We start from the raw sequence: 20,689 nt of genomic DNA, 5'->3' as shown, positions 1-20,689 counted from the left end.
GTTAAGTCTATTGCAAGCAACATACTCCTAATCGAATATCTTGTCCAGAATTTATCATAGAACCTGTGATGCTCATACATTATCCTTTTAAGCCCATATAAAAATATCATACATTCCTAGTTTACCCAGGCAGCTAGAGCAGCAAAGACACAGCATCACCACCCCACACCACACTGCTGGAAACACGTGGTAGGGTTCTAACAATCACGTTGGACTACATCTGGTGCCAGACAAAATCAATTATCCTTCCCCCTTTTAAACCTTATCAGAGCTCAATTTAACACTATAAGGGCGATCCATAACAAAAAATGAAAGAATCAGGCTGAGTCTCTCTTGGCAGCAAAGTACTCCGTACCTCGCATATCTCAGCCTCGTCTGTTCACCCGGCCCCCATGTTGTTACTTCTCAATGCCCTTATTTCAACCGCAAAGCCATTGTCTTCAAGGTCCCTGGCCAGACGTACAAAATGGTTAATTGTACCTGGCCGGAAGGAATCATTGCGGATATCGATCTGGTGCCCTGTGGCACTCTTAATGGGACACATCCAGTGCTACCATGTTGCGCCCGCGGCGATACCTGCCTCACCGATAACATTTGCGGATATAGTCACTCGACTCAGGGTGGGAGCGGATATTATACCGCCGCATGTACAGCGAATTCCACTTCCTTTGACGATACTGAGAACAAATCTGTCTGTGTAAATCGACGTGGTGAGTCTTAGCTACTGCGCTGGCCCAGCGCCAGGGATATACTGTAGCCACTTCTAACATTCTTCTTGCCCCAAAGGTGATACCTCAATTTTCCCGATATTGTCTACGACTCAGGTGACGATATCTGGAAATGCTGTGGTGGAACATTCGAAAAACGAGATTGCCAATCTCCATCATCAGAAGACAGCTTCCACGCTGCCTCTCAAAATGATCTCATCGCATACTGGTCTGCTGGATCATCGGCTGCCATTCCTTCCAGTCCCCTCACACCTACACCATCAGGATCCTCTTCAGGTTCCACAACTGTCACTGCAGAAAGTCATCTATCAGATGATGGCTCGTCCTCTCTATCCACCGGGGCTAAAGCGGGTATTGGGATCGGTGCCGCGGTTGGGGGTATTTTGCTCATCACTGGGGCTTTCTTTCTCATTCGTCGACGGCGCCAAAAGCACCAAGTCATGCCAGTGACAGAGGGTCCGCTGCTATCCCAATCACCCTTTGCTAGCCCGCCACCGCAAGAGTTATCGGCGACACACAAACGCCTATCAGCGCAAGAGCTAGAATGATCAGAGGGGTTTGAATCCAGTTCGCGTCGGGCTACTTGGGCAAATCTGTGAAACCAAGCCGAAAAAAGAAAAGGTACTTGGTGCTATGAGCCTCTCAGAATAGTCCTGAAAGGCTTCTTGTACGTCGGTACTAGCCTTTTGTCACGAAAAGCGCGGTATACTTTGGCTTGCTGCTTCATGGCAGAAGGACAAGGACGTTTGTTTACCCATATTCAATTCTCAGTATATTAATAGTCTGTGACAGCTCTTTGATATAGATTAATGTTATTAGAGGTAGACCGAAAAGATAAAAAAAAATAAATAGATAGATAGATAAATAAGCCTAAGCTTCAATCCACGACTTTGAGAAAGCTACACGTAGTGGTCGCAGGTCAGCTAGAAAGGCAAATAGTAGTATTAGTCAGTTCAGATCTAGTCCAACTAGTAGTTGCAATGCTAGTTCTAATCCGATTAACAGTTCGAATATCGCTAAGAAGTGATGTTCGGGTCGAACTACTACAGTTAAAGATCTTTGCGACACGTTAGATTTCCCAGTAAAAATATGGGGTGATCGATGTCTTGTTTGAAGATGAAAGACGTTTCCAAAAACAATAAATTGCTGATCAAACAGCTATTTCCATCGGAGTATCCAAATCCCCATGATAGCCCGCAGCTTACTGTGAACCCCCAGACGTTTACAAATTGGAGATGTTTCGGGACATGGCCGTTGCTCGACTGTAAAGGTTCTACAACTCTGCATACAGCGCATCAATCGCTTAGCTTGCACAGACTATGGTTGCCGAACCTCTAATTAGAGTCGAGCATAGTAAAGCATAAGGCATTGAAAGACAGCTGCAGCCTCATGCATCAAACCGAGAGTCAACCAGCCCCCCTTCTTACAATTCCTTCGTCGCACAATTAAGGTAATTTCCTACAGGGAATGTGATTGCTGTGCAGTATAAGTCTCTGTTTCGCCTCATTTTTCTGTTCTGTATCTAGGTGCTCAGCCAGCCTTCTCCCTTACATACCATCGCCCATACCAGGAGCGGGAAGGAAGGCGACTGTTCTGCTCCAGCCTCCAATTCTCAACGATGGCTTTCATCCAGTATGTATGTATCCATGCTAGTAGGTCTGCAGGTCAAACTGCAGTGTTCTCTCGGTGGAGGGATAGCACTTTGTCAGTTCGTCCGATTGCACCACACATACGTGAAGGGTAAGTACTCCGGAGGAGCATAAGGATTGCAGAGGATTTTATAAATTGAGCGGCAGGAAAGACCCACACGAACTTTGGCCAGCAAATTAGCAGCCTCTAAAGTGAGACATGCAGCAGGATTGTTTGAGTCAGCATGGAATTTCCAGTGAAAATTTCGTATTGCCAAGACAATTAGGGTAGTGGGATTAATATCAAGCCTGAGCGAAATGTAACCTGAACGGCGCAGAGCGGGCCAACTTGCAGCGCTAGTCCGCTTGGCCTATCAATAAACAAACAATAATATGCAATAAGTTCGAACTATCGACGGGCTTACCGCGATTGGTAAGACGCTATTCAATTGCCCTGATATGAATGAGGAACTTCGGTCTCCACCGTCTGTGTAATCTGACCAATGCTTCTCGTAATGGTAATCCGTTTGATATCAGAGATTCAAGATCCCATGAGATCCGGGCTCGATGATTGGGCCTTCAAATGTGATTGGTGCATGTGTAGCTGTGCGCTCCTTGCTTTCCCCGTAGCCTCGATGATCAGCCGCAGCTGAGAAGAATTTGGCTATCGTCAGAACGGCAGCGAAAGTGTAGATCTAAATTCCCCATCTAACGTGCTTCCTCTGACTGGCCTAGATTGCGTGACTCCGATGAGGTCTGTCGGACAACGTATATATAGCTTGATAAAGCCCTCACTCATGCCAGCCTTCCGTGTGCAAATCCACGGCCGCTTCCACCACGCCAGTGGTACTCGCCCATCATGAAGTTCCTCGTCACGATAGTGACCCTCCTCTTCTCTTTGGTCTCTGCGCAGACTGTGCCTGATGTCAGCAGCCTTGCTGTACAAAAGCATCTCCGCTCCCGATCTGCATTGATCGCGTTCGAGAAGAGGCAGCGACAAGGTCTGTACCTGCAAAAAATTAACAAAACTGGTCGAAAATGCTAACATAGCGGTAGATCACTTTTTCCGTCAAAATCTCTCCTCTGTAGCCCAAAAAGCGGACGCCATCGTGGCAGCTATTCGCCAGGAGGAAATCGACGAGTACTGGAGAGTCCCTGGAACCCCGGAGAAGAATGATACCGATGAAAGGTTCGCCGGTGAGGTCTTCCCGAAAGCCCGGCCGTTGATCAATGGAACCAAGCTCTGGGACGTGGTCAAGCACATGCCAAAGGGTGCTCTTTTACATGCGCATTTGCCGGCCATGCTTCCCTATGATACCATTCTGGAGACCATCCTTCACACGGAGGGTATGGTCATCTCCGCCTCTCAGGATTTATCCACCGAGGATAACCGCAAGAATGCCTCCATCTCGTTTGCCCATGTCAACCATACCCTCCCGACCAATGTATCGTCGGTCCATTCTAAGGATTATATCCCTAACACGCAAATTCCCGTGACTGTGGCTGCCAAAACTTTCCCGGGTGGTGAACAGGGATTCATCGACTTCGTCAATACCAAAGTGACCATCTCCCCTGAGCTGTCTGTACGTCACGAATTGGGAGTCGATGAGATCTGGCGTGTCTTCCAGGCCGCCTTTGGTCCCGCAGACACCATGCTGTCGTACGAGCCCATTGTCCGGACGTTCTACAAGAAGCTCTTTTCGCGCCTGGCCGAAGACCACATCAACTGGGTAGAAATTCGTGCTGGAGGGTCGAGCGGCAAGCTGGTCCATGAGGGCCAGGAGGACCCTGATCCGGATCTGGACATTTGGTGGAACGTTCTGCTGGAGGAGCTGGAGAAGTTTCAGAAAACTCCGGAGGGCGCACACTTCTGGGGAGCGAGGGTCATCTGGTCTGACAGCCGAGGCAAGAACCGTGCCTCGCTGACCAAGAGTATGTAGAAATTGCCGAGATCATTGTGCTCTGTATCTAACGAGTTCACACAGGCATGAAAATTGCTCTTGAGCGGAAGCGCAGGTGAGACTTCTAACTTTCCAAGATGAACTATGACGTTCTTGTTTGTTAACAGATCTTTATTAGACACCCTCAGCTCTTTTCAGGCTACGATGTTGTGGCTCAGGAAGACTTAGGCCGTCCGCTCGCCGATATGGCACCCGAATTGATCTGGTTCCAGCAACAGGCCGAGGAGTCGAACCTCACTATCCCTTTCTTTTTCCATGCGGGTGAGACCCTCGGCGATGGAAATTCGACCGACCTCAACTTGTTCGATGCGGTTCTGTTCGGCACACGCCGTATCGGACACGGGTTCTCCCTGTACAAGCACCCGAGGCTGATTGATGAGGTGATCGAGAACGGGATCATGGTTGAAGTTTGCCCTATCTCGAATGAAGTCCTGCGTCTAGCCACCGATGCCCTTCACCATCCCCTCCCGGCAATGATTGCCCACGGTATTCCGACAGCCATCAGCAACGACGATCCGGCGATCCTTGGTCAGAACGCAGCTGGTCTGAGCTACGACTTCTATCAGACAATTCAAGCCTTCGATAATATTGGTCTTGCTGGCCTGGTAAGCTCTCTCCCGTGGTACTTTCATATTTAAAAGAACGCGGCTAACAAGAAGACAATAGGGAGCGCTCGCGCAGAACAGTATCCGATGGAGCAACTTTGAAGATCAGAACGACGTTGAGTGGGTTCGTGATATTGACTTGGGTGAGAATGGCGACGGCATTAAGGCCCAGCGCTTGCAGGAGTGGAAGGAGAAGTGGGAGGCCTTCTGTGAGTGGGTTGTGAAGGAGTATGGGGACCGTTACGCCACGGAGGAAATCTGATGCCTGTAATTGGGCCAGTGAATGCTAGACTGATATCTCATCTTTCCATGGCATTGCCTTATATTAGCTATTTCACACCAAATGTAAGGAAGTCGAACTTGGTTATGGTCTATGGTAGATTACAGAATAAGCTCACAGTGATCGAAGAGCGACCTGAGCCAACTCTGATGCAGATGCTTGAGTACTTACGACTGGGTCGACCATCAGTCATCAAAATACCTGTCACCGCATGTCATTGATCCATTATTGCCTGTTGGCAGTATTCCCGTGTAGTATAACCAAGTTCCCCGTGTCCCATCACCTTTTGCAACGCAGAGTTCAGCGAGGGTATGTTCTCAGCTTAGGGCACCAATTTCCAAAATGAGCCCAACGACGTGCATCCTGCCCTGACATATGCATCATCTGTTCTGCACAGGCGAGGGCTGCTTCGAAGTCAAGACTATTGGTCGTTTTGTGGTTATATTGTACTGTACAGTAATTCGGCCATAGAAGCACTGTTTCCGTCTGTTCTCTCTGAATCGCCCTCAATGCTGTTTTCCCCTAGAGAGGGCTCGATATTCTATCAATCCTCGACTTTACTGTGGAGAACTCAACGGAAGTGTCTCTGAGCCCTGTGGACTGATTGACCCTAGCGAACGAGACGATTGACACCCTTGCGCCGTGACAAGCTTTCCGGTTGCAGCAAGGCATCGCGATATTTCGTCAGACACCGTTGGATTACCTCATATGTCGTAGAGCACCCATCGAAGTGCTTTGCATTCAGCTTAGAGGCATTCCTACGTGTCAGCAGGCAGATGCGACCGTGGAAAAGCAATGGCGCACTGCATAATATAACCGAGGTAGCATATTCAGAACGACAAAAGGAACCCTTCGGCTTCTTCGAGTCAGGCGCCATAGATCACGACCTTGGAACGGAAGTCCATATCAATATGATATATTCACGAAAGACCGATCGAGGAATGCATGACGTGCGTATCTGATATATGTCGCCAACCAATATATCGATACAAGAGAGTCGTTTTTCTGCTATCGGAACGCGCGCTTGGCGGACTAAATCGCACCGGAAACCTCATACTAAGGCACATCGTTCCTGCTGCTCCATAGTCCATTCTTGGTGTTCTGTCAACCCATCTTCAGGGTAAGCTTCGGGGTCTGCGCAACAAGCACTCCCATCAGAACAATCTATCCGGAATGAAGCTTCATGTCTTGGTGTTGCCAATCTCTTAGCGCCCGGTCGGAGGACGGCTAGGGCAACGAATAACATCGACAGGCGCTGGCGGGTGGCTGAATATTAACTCACATCCCTGTCATGCAAGTCATCTTGGCTCATGGGAAATCTGTAGTTGTCGCTATGTCAATCTAGCCCGTGTAGAGCATATCGACTGGATAAAGTTGTCTGAAGATCATTATCAAAGGAATACAACTCGATGGTCCAATGGAACTTCAATTTGTAACGTTGAACATCTCTAATATTAGGAGATGGCAGCATTAACCACAGCATAACTGGCAAATTGACAATATGTAGGGAGAGATAGCAGTAAGCCCATCCTCCCATACGAAAGAGCAAGCACAGAAACCGGCTCAGTGGGGAGATAGACAAGAGAGACAGTGTCCAAGAGGGAAGAAATGTATCCGACAGCAATTGTGCCAACACATCTTCCACTGGTGCGAGTGAAACGGCGCGATTTAAATAAGCTAGGTCCGCAAAGGTGTATTTCTACTCCGTACTAAATTCCATTCTATTACCTTAGAGCTGGGGTCGATGACGCCGTGCTCTCAAGCAAACCAATATAGAGTAGCGAGCCAAGCCGCCGGCATACACGCCGACTGGAGATCGTTTACATAGTATACTATACTTATTGTGGTTGGAGAACTCCATCCTTCTACAGTCCAACTGCAGCCTGATAGAGCATGAATTATGACGCCTATGAGGATCAGTCTTAGCGTGTGACGGTTTAATTATTTTCCAATCCGCTAAGATCCACCATGAATATCATTATAATTCCCACAAGCGAGATGAGTGTCCGGCCGAATGTGGCGACATTTGTCTTGGCCGCCGAGATTCTACGGTAACTGGTGGTTCACGGTGTTGCCGAACCTGGGAACCACAAAGTTCTTTTCTTAATGTAAATGTGCTACGCATAACATGTACAATTTGCCTTTGTTTCGGATCAATTGACCCCGTTAAGTATAGTATTAAAATTCTCGGCGTTTGCCCAACCAAAAGGCCAAATAGTTCACTGCCTCTTGACAACTACGCCTCATCTTTATCGGCGAACGGAAGATCTTCGGCCAGGCCTTTTCCCAATCAGGTAATTTAAAAGAGAAAGTGCATGGAAGCTACCAAAAGATCTGCACCGATAGGTTCGAACTTTGATAGCGTTTCAAACAATGCTAAGCGCGGCAATGGGGAATTTAGAAAAACGTGGTTGCAGTAATGATAAGATACAGTACCTTAAACAAGCGAACACAATGATTATTGAATAATTGTATTAGAGTAACAGGGCCTATCTCACTATCTCGGTGGAGCAGAAGCCCGATAGCTCGTTTAGACTCCGCCCTAGATACAGATATCAAGCTTGTATCCAGATCTAGATTATTAAGGATGTGGAGAAAGTTTGAGTCGGTATGCCGGTAATCCTTATCCTTAATGTCTAGTGGATTGTCTGTACAGCGCTCTCTGATGATGTCTGGATTATTACAGCATCTACAGAGACGATTGAGGGCTGTTCTAGTATAGATGTAGCAGAGCATCACAGCATGCCTTTCATGGCGGAAGACGGAATCCGAACAGCACAAAGGGGTTCTAGAAGGCATCTAGGATCAACTATCGAGGTCTCCACCGGCTTCACGAAGTCTACACCGAAGCGCACCGGGCCGGGAACCGGCAGCATACCGGTGGAACCGACCGGGTAGAAATTAGATAGTGCATGTGAGCAGCGGTAGCCTAAGGAACCGACTGGAGAACCTCCCATCATATTCCCCGACACGGCGTCTTTATTGGCACAAACCAGCCGCTAACCGCGTGCCGAGTCCTTCCCCAGGAGAGTGATTGTTCCATCGCCTCTTCCCCCGGAGTGCAGCCCCCACTGGAGAGTGACCGACCTGAGTCGAAAAATAGTAAATCCGGAGTAGCGATGCGGGGAGAAGGGTATCAAACAGTAAAGCCCTAAGGTGGTATGCGTCTCGCCTCCACCCCTTGCGCAGAAAAACCCGCAACAAGTAACACAAACGATATTCAATTTGCATCGTGTTGTTCCTGCTTTCCCCTTGATATTGATGCAACCCTCGGGTGACGTACCATCTCGGCCAGCCCGGATCCGGCACGCTTTCCTGTCCTGATGGCAGCACTCAAGGTCTCGCCACCGAAACTAATCCTACTTTGTCCACTCAATAAAGCACTGATTCTTTCATACTACGTACCCCGGTCAACTCCAGGCAGCCAAGCCGCCATTCGAGAAAGTGTCCAATTACATAATATATCAATTACCTAATGGCAGGACGGAAGGAAGTCCCTTCCCCAGACCGAATCCAGGTGGCCATGCGGAGGTTGTCTCACTCCACGGGTTCTAACCTCACTAACCGTAGAGAGGCAACCGGTGACGTACAGACGTGGAGAAATTGTCTCTTTCCTCCTATCGTCGGGAAACCGAGTGGTAATATCCGTACGTTATGAAAATCAATCATTGGCCTCCCGATGTGGAGGAGATTTTCCGCCAGACGCCGCTGTTATCAGCAGTGCCGAACAGGAGGTGTTCTGTCACGGCCCATCGGCACCACTTTTCTGCAGGGAAGGTATTCCAGTGAGCCAATGCGAGTCTCGAATTGTCCTACGTCTCGGCGGGTGTTCCACATGCAGCCGTGGGACTGTATCTAAGCAGTGGCACACAGCCTCGTTGAACGTTTGTTCTGCAACCATTCTAGTCTTCCTTCCGTATTCGGTCATCTTATGCGGTCGTGAACAATACTACTCCGTACATTCCGATGAGACAAGAAAGCAAGGGGAAACGGAAAACGGGAAAGAACCGCGGGATCTGCATTGTGAGATCATCGTCACGGATTTAGGGCAAAGATTTAGCCCTTTGAGGCGTGAGAATAAGAGTTTTAAGGGCGTGCCGCAAGTGCTGACTCAGCAGTTCCAGCCAATCAGAGTCTGGGGCAGAAAATTCTGGATGGAGTCGAGGCAAAAGTTAAACCTAAAACCCTAATTATGGAGAATATCGAAAAGAAGGAAAAAAGAAAAGGCAAAAAAAAAAAATTATTAACGGAACATAACCGCTCGGTTGGGGATTTTAGTCTATTTGTTAGTTATACCCGACTCCAACCGCCTCCCCAGTGGTCCTAGCTGCTCCTAAAATACTGCGGCGGCGCCGTTGTTTTTCTATTCTTTCTCCTTATGATCCTTTTTGCGACTCATCCATCCCTATCGACAACATGACCGTACACAGAGAAGCCGAGTTGGCTGCCATTCAGAATGGCCCCAACTATGATGACCATTATGCCGATGTGGAGAAGAAGGAATACAGTGAGGATGTGCCAGCAAACGATCCATTCGGTAACGAGGAAGAAGGAGAAGTCAAGTATCGTGTTATGGGTTGGTGGTAAGCTTCCAATGCTCCATGCAAAAATGAGTGCCGTTGTTGTTCAACGGTGCTGTGCTTCCAATACGGTCGCTGACCTAGGCAATTTGACTACAGGCAATGTGGAATGTGTAAGCAGTCCTACACTCGGTTCCTGGACCATAACTCTGAACATGCTGTCTAACGCGCCCATGTATAGTGATGATCGCGGAGAATATGTCCCTAGGCATTCTATCGCTTCCGTCCGCAATGGCAACACTAGGACTTGTCCCGTAGGTGTCATCTCATCTCATAGGTCAATTAACAAGAGAAAGACTGACGAACAACTCCAGAGGAGTGATTATTCTTGTCGGAATGTCCGGCGTATCATGGTACACAGGTTATGTTATCGGACAGTTTAAGCTTCGCTTCCCTCAAACGCACAGCATGGGTGACGCCGGAGAGCTTATTTTGGGACGTTTTGGACGGGAAATGATGGGTATTGGCCAACTGCTCCTCTTGATCTTCCTGATGGCTAGCCATATCCTTACGTTCTCGGTGCTATTCAATACCATCACCGGTCACGGAACCTGCACCATTGTCTTCGCTGTCATTGGAATGGTCGTCAGCTTCATCGGCGCCCTTCCACGTACCATGAACAAGGTGTACTATATGTCCATTGTCTGTCAGTACTTCCACTACCCAGGCATCTTACAAACTGTTACTGACAATCCTTCCAGCTTGCATTAGTATCATCGCAGCGACCTTTATCACCATGATTTCCATCGGAGTCCAGGCCCCTGATCATGTCCAGGTCGATGCGACCAGGGACGTTAGTTTCCAGGATGCATTTTTGGCTGTGTGCAACATTATCTTTGCCTATAGTATGGCTTGACCACCTCTCCGACATATCGTACCGCTTTTTCTAACCGCATCACAGTCACTCACGTTGCCTTCTTCGGACTCATCTCGGAAATGAGAGACCCTCGGGAATTCCCCAAGTCGTTGACCATGCTTCAAGTGGTGGACACGTCCATGTACGTCGTCACAGCGATCGTCGCCTATCGTTATGCCGGCCCAGATATCGCATCCCCCGCCCTTTCGTCTGCAGGACCTGTCATGAAGAAGGTTGCTTACGGCATTGCGATGCCCACTGTGCGTTTAGTCCTGATTTCCCTCACCGGTTCAACTTTCTCACTAGTCCATAGGTTGTCATTGCCGGTGTTATCTACGGCCACGTTGCCTGCAAATACATTTATGTTCGCGTTTTCCGTGGCTCTGACCACATGCACCAGAAGAGCATGCTTGCTGTTGGAACCTGGGTTGGCATTGCGCTCGCCCTGTGGGTGATCGCATGGGTCATTGCTGAGTCCATTCCCGTCTTCAACGACCTTCTGAGTTTGATTGTATGCATCCTCATCCACCCCCAATGTTCCTTGTCTGTTGCTAATTCATTCCCTATAGAGTGCCCTTTTCGGTAGTTGGTTCAGTTATGGATTCCCCGCCATTTTCTGGTTGGTCATGAACAAGGGAGTCTGGTTCTCTTCTCCCCGGAAGATCCTCCTGACCATCGTCAACCTGATCATCCTCGGCATTGCCTGCGCCATTGTATGTCTTTTACCTTCTCCATTGTTTCTCGTTGCGATATTAACCTCTCTGCAGTGCGGTTTGGGACTCTACGTCTCGGGTAAATCGATCCACGAGAACTCCTCTTCTGCTAGCTGGACCTGTGCCAACAACGCCGTCTAATTCTCTCTTTTACGGCACCGTCCACCCACAACAATACACACGTACCGTGTCGATGACTTCCTACGAGAAGATCTTGGGATGGGCTCGTTAGAAACAGCCATTTCGATTATAGCGGGCCTATAGTTTTTGGGACTCGGCCATCGCCCAGTCACCAGATTCAAGGCTGTTCTAATGGTTACTATATATATTAGCATCTTGATCGGCATCTTAGAAAGCGTCAAGGGATCTGTACTGTACATAGAATATCTAGAGAGCTTCACTTTTTTGCATGTGACATGAAGTCAAATGAACATAAATTCTTTGCATTCAATTTTTGGTCGTCATGCGTGGTCTGTGGTTGTCAGCATCACCTTCATTCAGCGGCCCGTAGCGATAAAATACCCTCATGCTATTTATCGTGGGTTTCAATCGATGCTTTTGAATGATGATACTATTCTTCTTTATAATTTACTTGAGAAACGACCAATCGCGACCGTGGTGAACTCATCCTGGAGAGTCACCTAGCTCTGGATTCTTGCCTTCTTTTACCAGAACAATCGTGCCCTGATCCTGTAAGATATAGAGTTAGACTCTCTTTAGCAGTGATTAATTGAATCAACTCCTGGGTCTGTCTAGATAAAAGGAATTTACATTGTGCTGGATTCGCTTGATAGTGCGTCAAAATATATATCTTTCCAAGAACATGAACACACAAAACTGGTGGTGAAGGGCATATTGCAAACGACCCACAGGAATACAATATCGAAATGAAAAGCTTAAACAAGAGACGTACCCCTACTCAGTGTCTTCCGCACTAGTAATTGATAATCAACTATAGAATTGTGGATAACTGGTCCGATTTTAAGAGTAGAAACAGCCACTCTGCAGGCTTGGCGCATAGAGGATAGAGATCCCACGAAGGTCATGAACGTCCATATTAGTATGGCTATTAGATTGCCAATGGATTTATTTTGGCTCATTACACGTTGGATACAATATACTTTTACTCAAATGACTAAACGAGTAGGAATTCCGAAGATTATGGAAGCATTTTCTGATTGTCGTAAAACTCTTCGCTATACATAATAACTAGCAGGGAGAACTATAGACGAAGCACCAATTTACCAACCTGTTTACCTTGCCAGACGTACTCAATGGCCTCATCGGCCTTTTCAAATGGGTAGACCGAGTCGATAATATCATCGAACTTGATTTGTGTGGCCGACAGCGCATCACAAAGATCGTCTTGATCCTGCTTGGATCCAGCGTTGATTCCCCTAATAATGAAAATTAGCCCCTGCTCAGGCAGGTCATCTGGGTATGTAATGAGGCCTCACCTTAGGATAACTCTCCTATCGATTAGGACGGAAAGAAGTTCTGCGAATTCACTGGTATCCTGCTTGCTGAGATATCCCACCTGGCTAACAATTCCGCCACGTCGTGTACACTTCATGCTCTTCACCAGCGTGGAGGATCCACCAACTTCAACCACGATATCGACACCGGCGCCATCGGTCAACTTCAGAACTTCCTCGTGCCACTCGGGGTTCTTGGAGTAGTTCACAGTCAACAGCGGGGGGCTGGGGAACTGCTCCTTCATCTTCTGCAGCTTTGCGTCGCTCGAAGAGGTCATGATCACCTTCAGGCCTGCGGCTCGCGCCAACTTGAGCGCAAACATGGCCACGCCGCCGGTACCTTTCGAGTCGTTAGAATATAAAAGAGCCTAACTCTCAGTTGTAGTGGACAGACCTTGAATCAGGACAGTTTGACCAATTTCCATACCCTTCAGCGCCGCCCATGCGGTCACTCCGGCGCAAGGGATAAGACTTGCTTGGACCCAGTCGAGGTACGTGGGCAGCTTGCACAGCTTGTGCTCATCGAACACGATGTAATCTGCCAGTACTCCATCCTCATCGGCCGCTAGCCAAGACCGAGTCTTTTCCCGTCCGGTGATGTTCTCTGTGTCCACGATCGGGGCTGCGCGATCCCCAATCGCCAGGTTCTTCACCCTCTCGCCGACGGCGACCACCTCACCCGCTGCATCATTGCAGGGGATCCCATGGGGTACGACCGGCCACGGGTTGCCTCCGTTGGCAATGTTGGCGTCTCTGTAATTGAGCGACACGGCATGGACCTTGATTAAGACCCCCGAGGGAGATAGGGGAGGGATTGCTTCGGTGACAAGCTTCACCTTGGGGGTACCAGGAGTATGATCGTCCGTTCGGCGAAAAGCCTGGCGGGATGTAGGTTGTGGTTGAGACATGTTGGTTTGTGTTATAGTCAGATTCTCTTTTGATTGTTGAGTATTTGCTTCGTAATTTGTTCGTGGTTGAAGCAGCTGTCCCGTTTATTTATCAGTGGCATCTCTAAGCCCGGAACCAAACATCCATGACGACGAATTACCCCACCACCTGTGCGGGGGAAAACATGACGACGTTGGCATACTGAACTTGAATCTATACTTGCATCTATACTCATCCCGCCGGGCTGTTGTGCTCTCATTTTCTTCACCAAATTGGGGCTAGTGATCCCGAGTGTATTATTAATTCAAGTTCATTATCTTCTTCCGACCCGATCGGCTGACATCCCGACACCTGGTGACCTTCTAGAGATAGAGATTCATACAAGCAAATTTTTTTTTTTTAGCGATGGGAGCTCACTTTACCTTCCAATCTCAGTCACTGGGGTCTGCAGCAGGAGTAGTTCCTGTTCTACGTGTGTCAGTCCGGAGTTGGTCTCGTTACAAGGGATCGACAACTTTGCCGGTTGAAGGTGAGATTTCCTCGGTGCTGATGTGCAGGGAAACTGAGAATTTGGGAAGCCAGTATGCTATTCACAGATCATCAAACATGGTAGGTTCTACTACTTTTCTGCGACACGGTTCAGCTAAAAGGTAATGGCACATTTTATGGTACTAAATTGTTTCATTGCAACATGGCCGCGACTAGCTCAGCCCTCTCTTCAAAACAGTTCACTTCCGCCAGCTATATACAGTTTTAAAAGTAGCTAGCAACAGCCTCCCCAAGCACGTCTAAGCGCGGCGTGATTCCTAAGCCTGGTGTGGTTGGCGCGGTGACGAAGCCATCTTGGACGTCAAACGCTCCATCCGCAGTCTTGACCGTGACCATATCCCGACTTTCCAAGATGCAACGCAAAGATCGCTCCGGGATGGTTTGGGCCAGATGCACAATTGCGGCAAATGCGATGTCCGAACCCGTCGTCTCCTGAACACTCATACTATAGCCCGCTGCCAGGCAGATGTCCCGCTGACGGCGGCCTCTGGTCAAACCACCAGATTTGGAAATCTTCAGGTCAACACCTTCTGCCGCGTCGTCAGCGAGAATCTTGATGATGGACATCTCATTCGTGGCAAGTTCGTCGTAGATGATCGGAATATCGGTCCTCCGTCGGAGAGACACACACTCACGCCAGGTGGCGCAAGGGGCCTCCAACACAAAATCCAGACCATGAGGCAACAGCCTCAAGAACCGTAGAGCAGTTTCCACCGATAATCCACCGTTGGCATCCACAATAAAGAACTCGTCGGGTTGCTGGTCAGCAAGAGCCGCTGCGACCCGCGCGGCGTCAAGGACAGGTTCTCCTGCGATTTTAACTGAGTGTCCTTTGTATCCCCTTGCGCGATATTTGGCCACTCGGGCGCGCATGTCCTCCGGCTCTCCGACATAAATAGAGGAGATCAATGACAATCGATTGTCGGTGCGACCACCCAGAAGCTCGCACACGGGCAGTCCGACCGACTTGCCAAAGATATCCCAGCAAGCCACGTCGATAGCTGTCTTGGCATCTTCATGCCCGAGCAATGCATCGTCCATCGCATCATTGATGCGGTCGACTCTTCGTGGGTCCAGACCGATCAGGCTTGGTGCCATTGTAGCGATACCAGCCCTGACGCCGCGGGCATGGGAAGCAATGTAGTTGGAGCCAAAGGGAGTGCTTTCTCCCCAGCCCTCAATGCCAGTATCCGTGGTTATCCGCACAATGGTAGCGTCAAAGCTCCGGTACTCTCGCCCGGCAGAGAGGTAGTAGACACCGCCTGAATAGGGCAGGTCGACTTGAAAAACATCGATCCGTGCAATTTTCAAGTCTGACATGTTTGCTGAGTTGCTGGAGTAAGTTTGCAGCGAGGGAGAAAGTAAAACGATACGTCAGCGTGCTTTAGGCAAGAACAGACCAAAATCTCACACGTCCGAAGTAAAAGTTGGGGGCAAACTTAGTTGTTATATAGTCGAGCTCTCGGGAATAAAGGCGAGAGTACCGAATGGATTGGGGCCAACCCTCGGCTTGTAAAAGTCACTAGAACGTAAAACATTTTCTCTCTCGTGCTCAAAAAGCATATTCCAACGGAATGCATATCCGAGAAAGGTCGGGATCTTTCTTCGCTCACGCGCAAATGGGTGTCGGGAGTATTACCGTTTTCCTATTCTCATGGCGCATGGGCTGCGACTCGATAGCCATCAGGGTTCCTGCGGGGAAGTTTCTTTTGGGTGAACTAACCCCTTAGCAACCTGGGAAATTATAGCTTAGATGGGAATGCTCACCGGACTGGCGTGAATTGAGGGGGACATCTCTGTTTCCCCGCACATTGGCAGCTCGAGGGTCTGTGCCTGTGCTCAGTATGAGTTGCCGATTCTACCTATTCGAGCAGATAATACCTCCAGTGGAACATATAGTTGTTTATTCAGTGGGCATTTTGGGGTACCTATCTGTTATCTCAGCCCCACGTCTCTTAACGACCTATGAAAGAGGGAAAGCGACCCTGCCACAGGCTACATCACAGTATGAGAACTCCCCTCCCCCCTCTTCCCTCAAAGCAGGTATAATGGACTTCGCGTACTAGTTCAAGCGAAGTGGATCACTGTGTAGCTGTTTCTTTCGAAAATCAACTCAAGGAAGATGGTGGTGATGAGGTATGGTTGCCTTACTCATACTAACACTATAATCTGTGTACAATTCATTTTGTTCCAACCGTGTGCTAACCCTTTACCATTCACCGTTCATTGTTCGCACCTTCTCAACAGATATATTGCCCATCATAATAGGCGCAGATGACCATGCGAAATAGCAAAGATGGTGTGATATGATCCTTGTAGGGGACTGGTTATCGTTGAGGTCTTTCGGCACGGAAGGATCAGAGAAACTGATTGCAAGCTCACACAGCCACAGCACCATATGATGGGTTACTCAAGCCTCTCGACAAATTGGATGTAGCATGGAGAACCACAAGGTGTGACCGACTTTCAATTTCGATGTCAATACAATATACAATCAAGAAACGCATGTAGATCGTAGGTCGTGGTCCCCATACTGACTCTATGTGATTAGTGTGATAGTGAAGCCGATGAGCCGAAGGAATAGCACCCTTGTCTGATACTGGGGCAAATATAAGGATTTTAGATTAATTATATATACATTGTAGGGTTGGTATCCGTGAACAAGGCAAGACAACGCGGTAGCGCGGTACATATCACGCTACAATTGATTAACAACCAACCATGTTTCAGATGACGAATACAGCCGCAAATCTATCTCCATGCGCCTTCTATGGACATCGAAGCATTTTAGCTTTGTAGACCCCTCCAAGCAAGCAAAAGGACCCAATCACGGAGGGGCTTCCAGCAACTAGTTGGACTTATCCGCTTACATTGATAGTATACCAACGAACATACATCAGCCAAGCCTCACGGCAAGACGATCTATCACCCGTCCGGGCAACGGCAAATCTCCGATTGGGGTGCGGCTGCTGTTTCACCGAACTTCGGTCTTTTCAGGGTACGAAGACTGCCCCGGAGTCCCGGACGCCGTAGGGACCTACTCGAGTGGGTAAGTCGGTAGTATCAATGTTTCCATGACTCAGTAGGATTGTGTGTCCGAGTCTAGCTTACATGATATTCTGCAAGACGCGTGTACATGGATTGCCATTTCTTAGATGCTATCGAGAATGCCGGCACGGCCAAGTCTATGAGGCCACTACTATACGGGGGTTTTTACGGTTAGGAAATAAACACAGCCGATGATCATTGAACAGAATTTGCAGTATAACTCCTGTGTATATTAGATTGTATGTTACAGGGAGGTCGCAATTGCCGAGTATCTTGTCTCATTTTGAAACACGGTCAAACCGTGGCAGCAACAAGCGTATCCCTAGGAGTCTTTCGACTGTTAGGCAGGGCTGAGCCCTACAACAAAAACGGCTGTTGGAATTGATGGAACCTCAAGATAATATCCTCTTTTGGCAAGGGGATCGTCCCGTACCCGATTTGGTCTTTGGCTATACATTGAAGTCAGTCCGGTAGGGTGGGAAACGCTCTGTATGACAGTCTGTTCGTTAGAAGAACATTTATCCTAATTTAAATTTGTTGTGACATGATCCCAATACAAAATAATCGCATTTACAAATTGTTAGAATCGAAATAACCGACCATGGCACAGACTTTCTAGAACGCGTTAAACAACACGCTAAAGTATACCGAGCCAGAGATGAGGGTGGGCCCTACGGCAGGTAGTCTAATTCTATGGTAATGGTTTGAAGAGATTACGAATCACTATCAGGGAATGCAAACCAAAGATCACATACTGTCTGTCTCTGCAGATCTCTGGCACTCAAAGTGGAAGGGCCAAGTGTTTAGAATTTGAATCGTATATATTCCACTTGGCGTAGAATCTCAACCAATATCAACGTAGACACTGATTTTTGTGAGAGATATTATCAACCAAAAGGGAGATGTGAACGGCGATCACCAGCCCATGTCTCTACTGAGAAGCTAATATATTCATGTTTCAGGTAATCGTTGAGTTTCCGCCATAGGAATATCTTAGACAGTATTATCTTTGCCGATATTTCGGTCACAGTAAGGGTGATGAGCAAAAAAAAAAAAAAAAAAAAAAGGTCACACCATTCTAGCTCAGGGTCTCGAAAAACTTATATACTGTAGGGCAAATTGTTAGAAGTCAGAAAAGGACTCTGGATATTCTCGGCGGATCGTCGGAGAATTCACCCCAACCAGGGCCATTTTTTCAAACGAGTCAGTGAAATAGATTCTGGGAAATTTTCTGATTAAACCCTTAATCAAGTTGCGGCTAGCACAAAGGAACGGTTCCTCAACGGTTGTAAAATGTAATCTAGATGCGTATCCGATGTTGCCGTGTCTGTGGAGATAGACGGGGATTGCCCCGAACGGTAAGCTTAACACACGATCTTACATATGCAGTATACCGACATAAATCACATCAGCAGTAGGATCCATGCCATTGTCCTGTCCATGTCCTATCCAGCCAAGTCACTGTCAGATTAGCCTTGATTACATAGAGTCGGACGAAGCTGCCAATGATTTGGCTGAAACGCATCAGCAGAAATCTAGCTTTGAGACAATCATACATCTGCTGCACAACTTGCCTTAGGCTATAGGAAGGGGCTCAAAGTGCCTGTTGACCTATTGCATGTTCTATAATGTACCGATGATATACGAAAAAGGGAAACTGAATCCGGTATCCCCGCTTGGATCCTCTGTGGGGGCGAGGGGGTGGTGGGATCGCTTACGAAGAACTGGAGAACACACGCTCTACGGTTCCTCAAACAATAAAAGAACAAGGGGCAAAGATGGCAGTGTCCATGGATCGTCATGAACAAGATTAATGTTCCACCTCCATCATATGATGGGCGCCTTCTTCCCCAAACAGACAAGGATTTTCGAGGCCTACGAACGTATAAAGGACAGGACATGTCCTATAGACGTTGGGGATACTAAATCGGTTTATTCTATAAGTCATTCGCTCATTTTTCATAGAATAGCTGGTAGTTTCCAAGATGTTTGCCAAACTTTCCCTCCTTTCTCTTCTCCTCACCTCTACTGCCTTTGCTGCCGGCGGCCAGGGTCTGTCCTACGACAACATCGACAAGTCGGCCACCCCCGGCGCCAAAGCGCTTCTGAAATACATTCAGTCTCAGTACGGATCGCATTACATTTCCGGTCAGCAGGATGCAGGCAGCTGGGACTGGGTCAAGCAGAACATTGGCGTCTCCCCTGCGATCCTAGGTAGCGACTTCATGTATTACTCGCCTTCGGCGGTTGCTCACGGCGGCAAGTCTCACGCCGTCGAGGATGTGATCCAGCACGCAGATCGTAACGGAATCAACGCCCTGGTCTGGCATTGGTACGCTCCTACTTGTCTGCTCGACAACGCGGAACAGCCGTGGTACAGCGGATTCTACACCAAGGCCACCTGCTTCAACGTTGCCGATGCCGTCAACGACCGTCGCAACGGGACCAACTATCGCCTCCTGTTGCGGGATATCGATGCCATCGCCGCCCAGATCAAGCGCCTTGATCAGGCCAATGTTCCGATTCTCTTCCGCCCGCTCCACGAGCCCGAGGGTGGATGGTTCTGGTGGGGTGCTCAGGGTCCTGCCCCGTTCAAGAAGCTCTGGGATATGATCTACGACCGCATCACTCGCTTCCACAACCTCCACAACGTGGTGTGGGTATGCAACACCGCTGAGGCTGATTGGTATCCCGGAAATGACAAGTGTGATATCGCCACCGTCGACCACTACGCCGATGCTGGTGACCATGGCGTCCTCGGAGAGAAATACAAGAAGCTCCAAGCCGTTACCAACAATGAGAGAGTCTTGGCTCTGGCCGAAGTCGGTCCCATTCCAGATCCCACCGTACAGGCCCGCGATAAGGTCAACTGGGCTTATTGGATGGTGTGGAACGATGAATTCATCAAGGACGGCAAGCAGAACTCCAAGCAGTTCCTGCAGAACGTGTACAACAACACCCGGGTTGTTACGCTCGATGGTGGCTCCAAGCTCGGCAACTGGAAGCAGGCTTAAAGCGACCTGGTGATCGATGGCGAGGGCATTTAATTCCATTTGACGTCCATGGACTTATATGCTCCTTAGTTTTGTCGCTGCAACAAAAGCCGACTGTCAAGGTATAACTTGGCTTATCCAATCCTTTATCTATTTCTTTTAGTTGTCGTGTCCTCTGAAAGAGTGACAAAGTCTAATGTTTTACTTTCTTCTACGGGGCGCGTAGACCCTACATCAATTGAACTCCTCGAGGATCTTTTACTTGGAAAGAACACCGTAGCAGAGCCCGTAGTCTTTACCGTTGGTACATGGGTAATCTTGATATATTGTAAATCTTGATTTTTCTCGATGTAGTATATCAAAAGATCGTAGCGGAAGAAATTAT

The 20,689-nt window shown here is 48.4% G+C and overlaps 6 protein-coding genes across 6 annotated transcripts; 4 read left to right on the top strand and 2 right to left on the bottom strand.

Moving 5' to 3' along the window:
- Positions 1-466: 466 nt before the first annotated feature.
- On the top strand, positions 467-1,276 carry BDV27DRAFT_154108 (uncharacterized protein; the record flags this gene model as incomplete). The annotated part of the gene is made up of 3 exons (XM_032071912.1): positions 467-710; positions 787-936; positions 993-1,276. 3 exons carry the CDS (start codon positions 467-469, stop codon positions 1,274-1,276), a joined length of 678 nt encoding a protein of 225 aa, XP_031931482.1.
- A 1,819-nt stretch (positions 1,277-3,095) lies between these two features.
- Positions 3,096-5,745, top strand: BDV27DRAFT_122480 (adenosine deaminase family protein). Its single transcript, XM_032065634.1, has 5 exons — positions 3,096-3,357; positions 3,413-4,288; positions 4,342-4,372; positions 4,436-4,922; positions 4,984-5,745. Exons 1-5 carry the CDS (start codon positions 3,216-3,218, stop codon positions 5,182-5,184), a joined length of 1,737 nt encoding a protein of 578 aa, XP_031931481.1. The 5' UTR covers positions 3,096-3,215; the 3' UTR covers positions 5,185-5,745.
- Positions 5,746-9,461: 3,716 nt separating this feature from the next.
- On the top strand, positions 9,462-11,802 carry BDV27DRAFT_122478 (transmembrane amino acid transporter protein-domain-containing protein). Its single transcript, XM_032065633.1, has 9 exons — positions 9,462-9,785; positions 9,882-9,895; positions 9,964-10,036; positions 10,097-10,428; positions 10,484-10,627; positions 10,684-10,898; positions 10,952-11,149; positions 11,208-11,351; positions 11,406-11,802. Exons 1-9 carry the CDS (start codon positions 9,619-9,621, stop codon positions 11,490-11,492), a joined length of 1,374 nt encoding a protein of 457 aa, XP_031931480.1. The 5' UTR covers positions 9,462-9,618; the 3' UTR covers positions 11,493-11,802.
- Positions 11,803-12,573: 771 nt separating this feature from the next.
- Positions 12,574-13,734, bottom strand: BDV27DRAFT_168143 (zinc-dependent alcohol dehydrogenase family protein; the record flags this gene model as incomplete). The annotated part of the gene is made up of 3 exons (XM_032074694.1): positions 12,574-12,748; positions 12,809-13,166; positions 13,221-13,734. The coding sequence occupies 3 exons, from the start codon at positions 13,732-13,734 to the stop codon at positions 12,574-12,576; spliced, it is 1,047 nt and encodes a 348-aa protein (XP_031931479.1).
- Positions 13,735-14,010: 276 nt separating this feature from the next.
- BDV27DRAFT_122476 (mandelate racemase/muconate lactonizing enzyme family protein) lies at positions 14,011-16,307 on the bottom strand. The gene is made up of 2 exons (XM_032065632.1): positions 14,297-16,307; positions 14,011-14,243 (listed from the first exon to the last, which is right to left on the bottom strand). The coding sequence occupies exon 1, from the start codon at positions 15,581-15,583 to the stop codon at positions 14,468-14,470; it is 1,116 nt and encodes a 371-aa protein (XP_031931478.1). The 5' UTR covers positions 15,584-16,307; the 3' UTR covers positions 14,011-14,243; positions 14,297-14,467.
- A 2,989-nt stretch (positions 16,308-19,296) lies between these two features.
- Positions 19,297-20,325, top strand: BDV27DRAFT_154103 (family 26 endoglucanase H/Glycosyl hydrolase; the record flags this gene model as incomplete). The annotated part of the gene is made up of 1 exon (XM_032071911.1): positions 19,297-20,325. The coding sequence occupies one exon, from the start codon at positions 19,297-19,299 to the stop codon at positions 20,323-20,325; it is 1,029 nt and encodes a 342-aa protein (XP_031931477.1).
- Between the last annotated feature and the right edge of the window lie 364 nt (positions 20,326-20,689).

The sequence above is a fragment of the Aspergillus caelatus genome (genome assembly GCF_009193585.1).
Source record: "Aspergillus caelatus strain CBS 763.97 unplaced genomic scaffold BDV27scaffold_23, whole genome shotgun sequence".
Classification (NCBI taxonomy): Eukaryota; Fungi; Ascomycota; class Eurotiomycetes; order Eurotiales; family Aspergillaceae; genus Aspergillus; species Aspergillus caelatus.
Note: the sequence above shows the minus strand (reverse complement) of the source record. Positions and strands in the feature narration are given on the sequence as shown.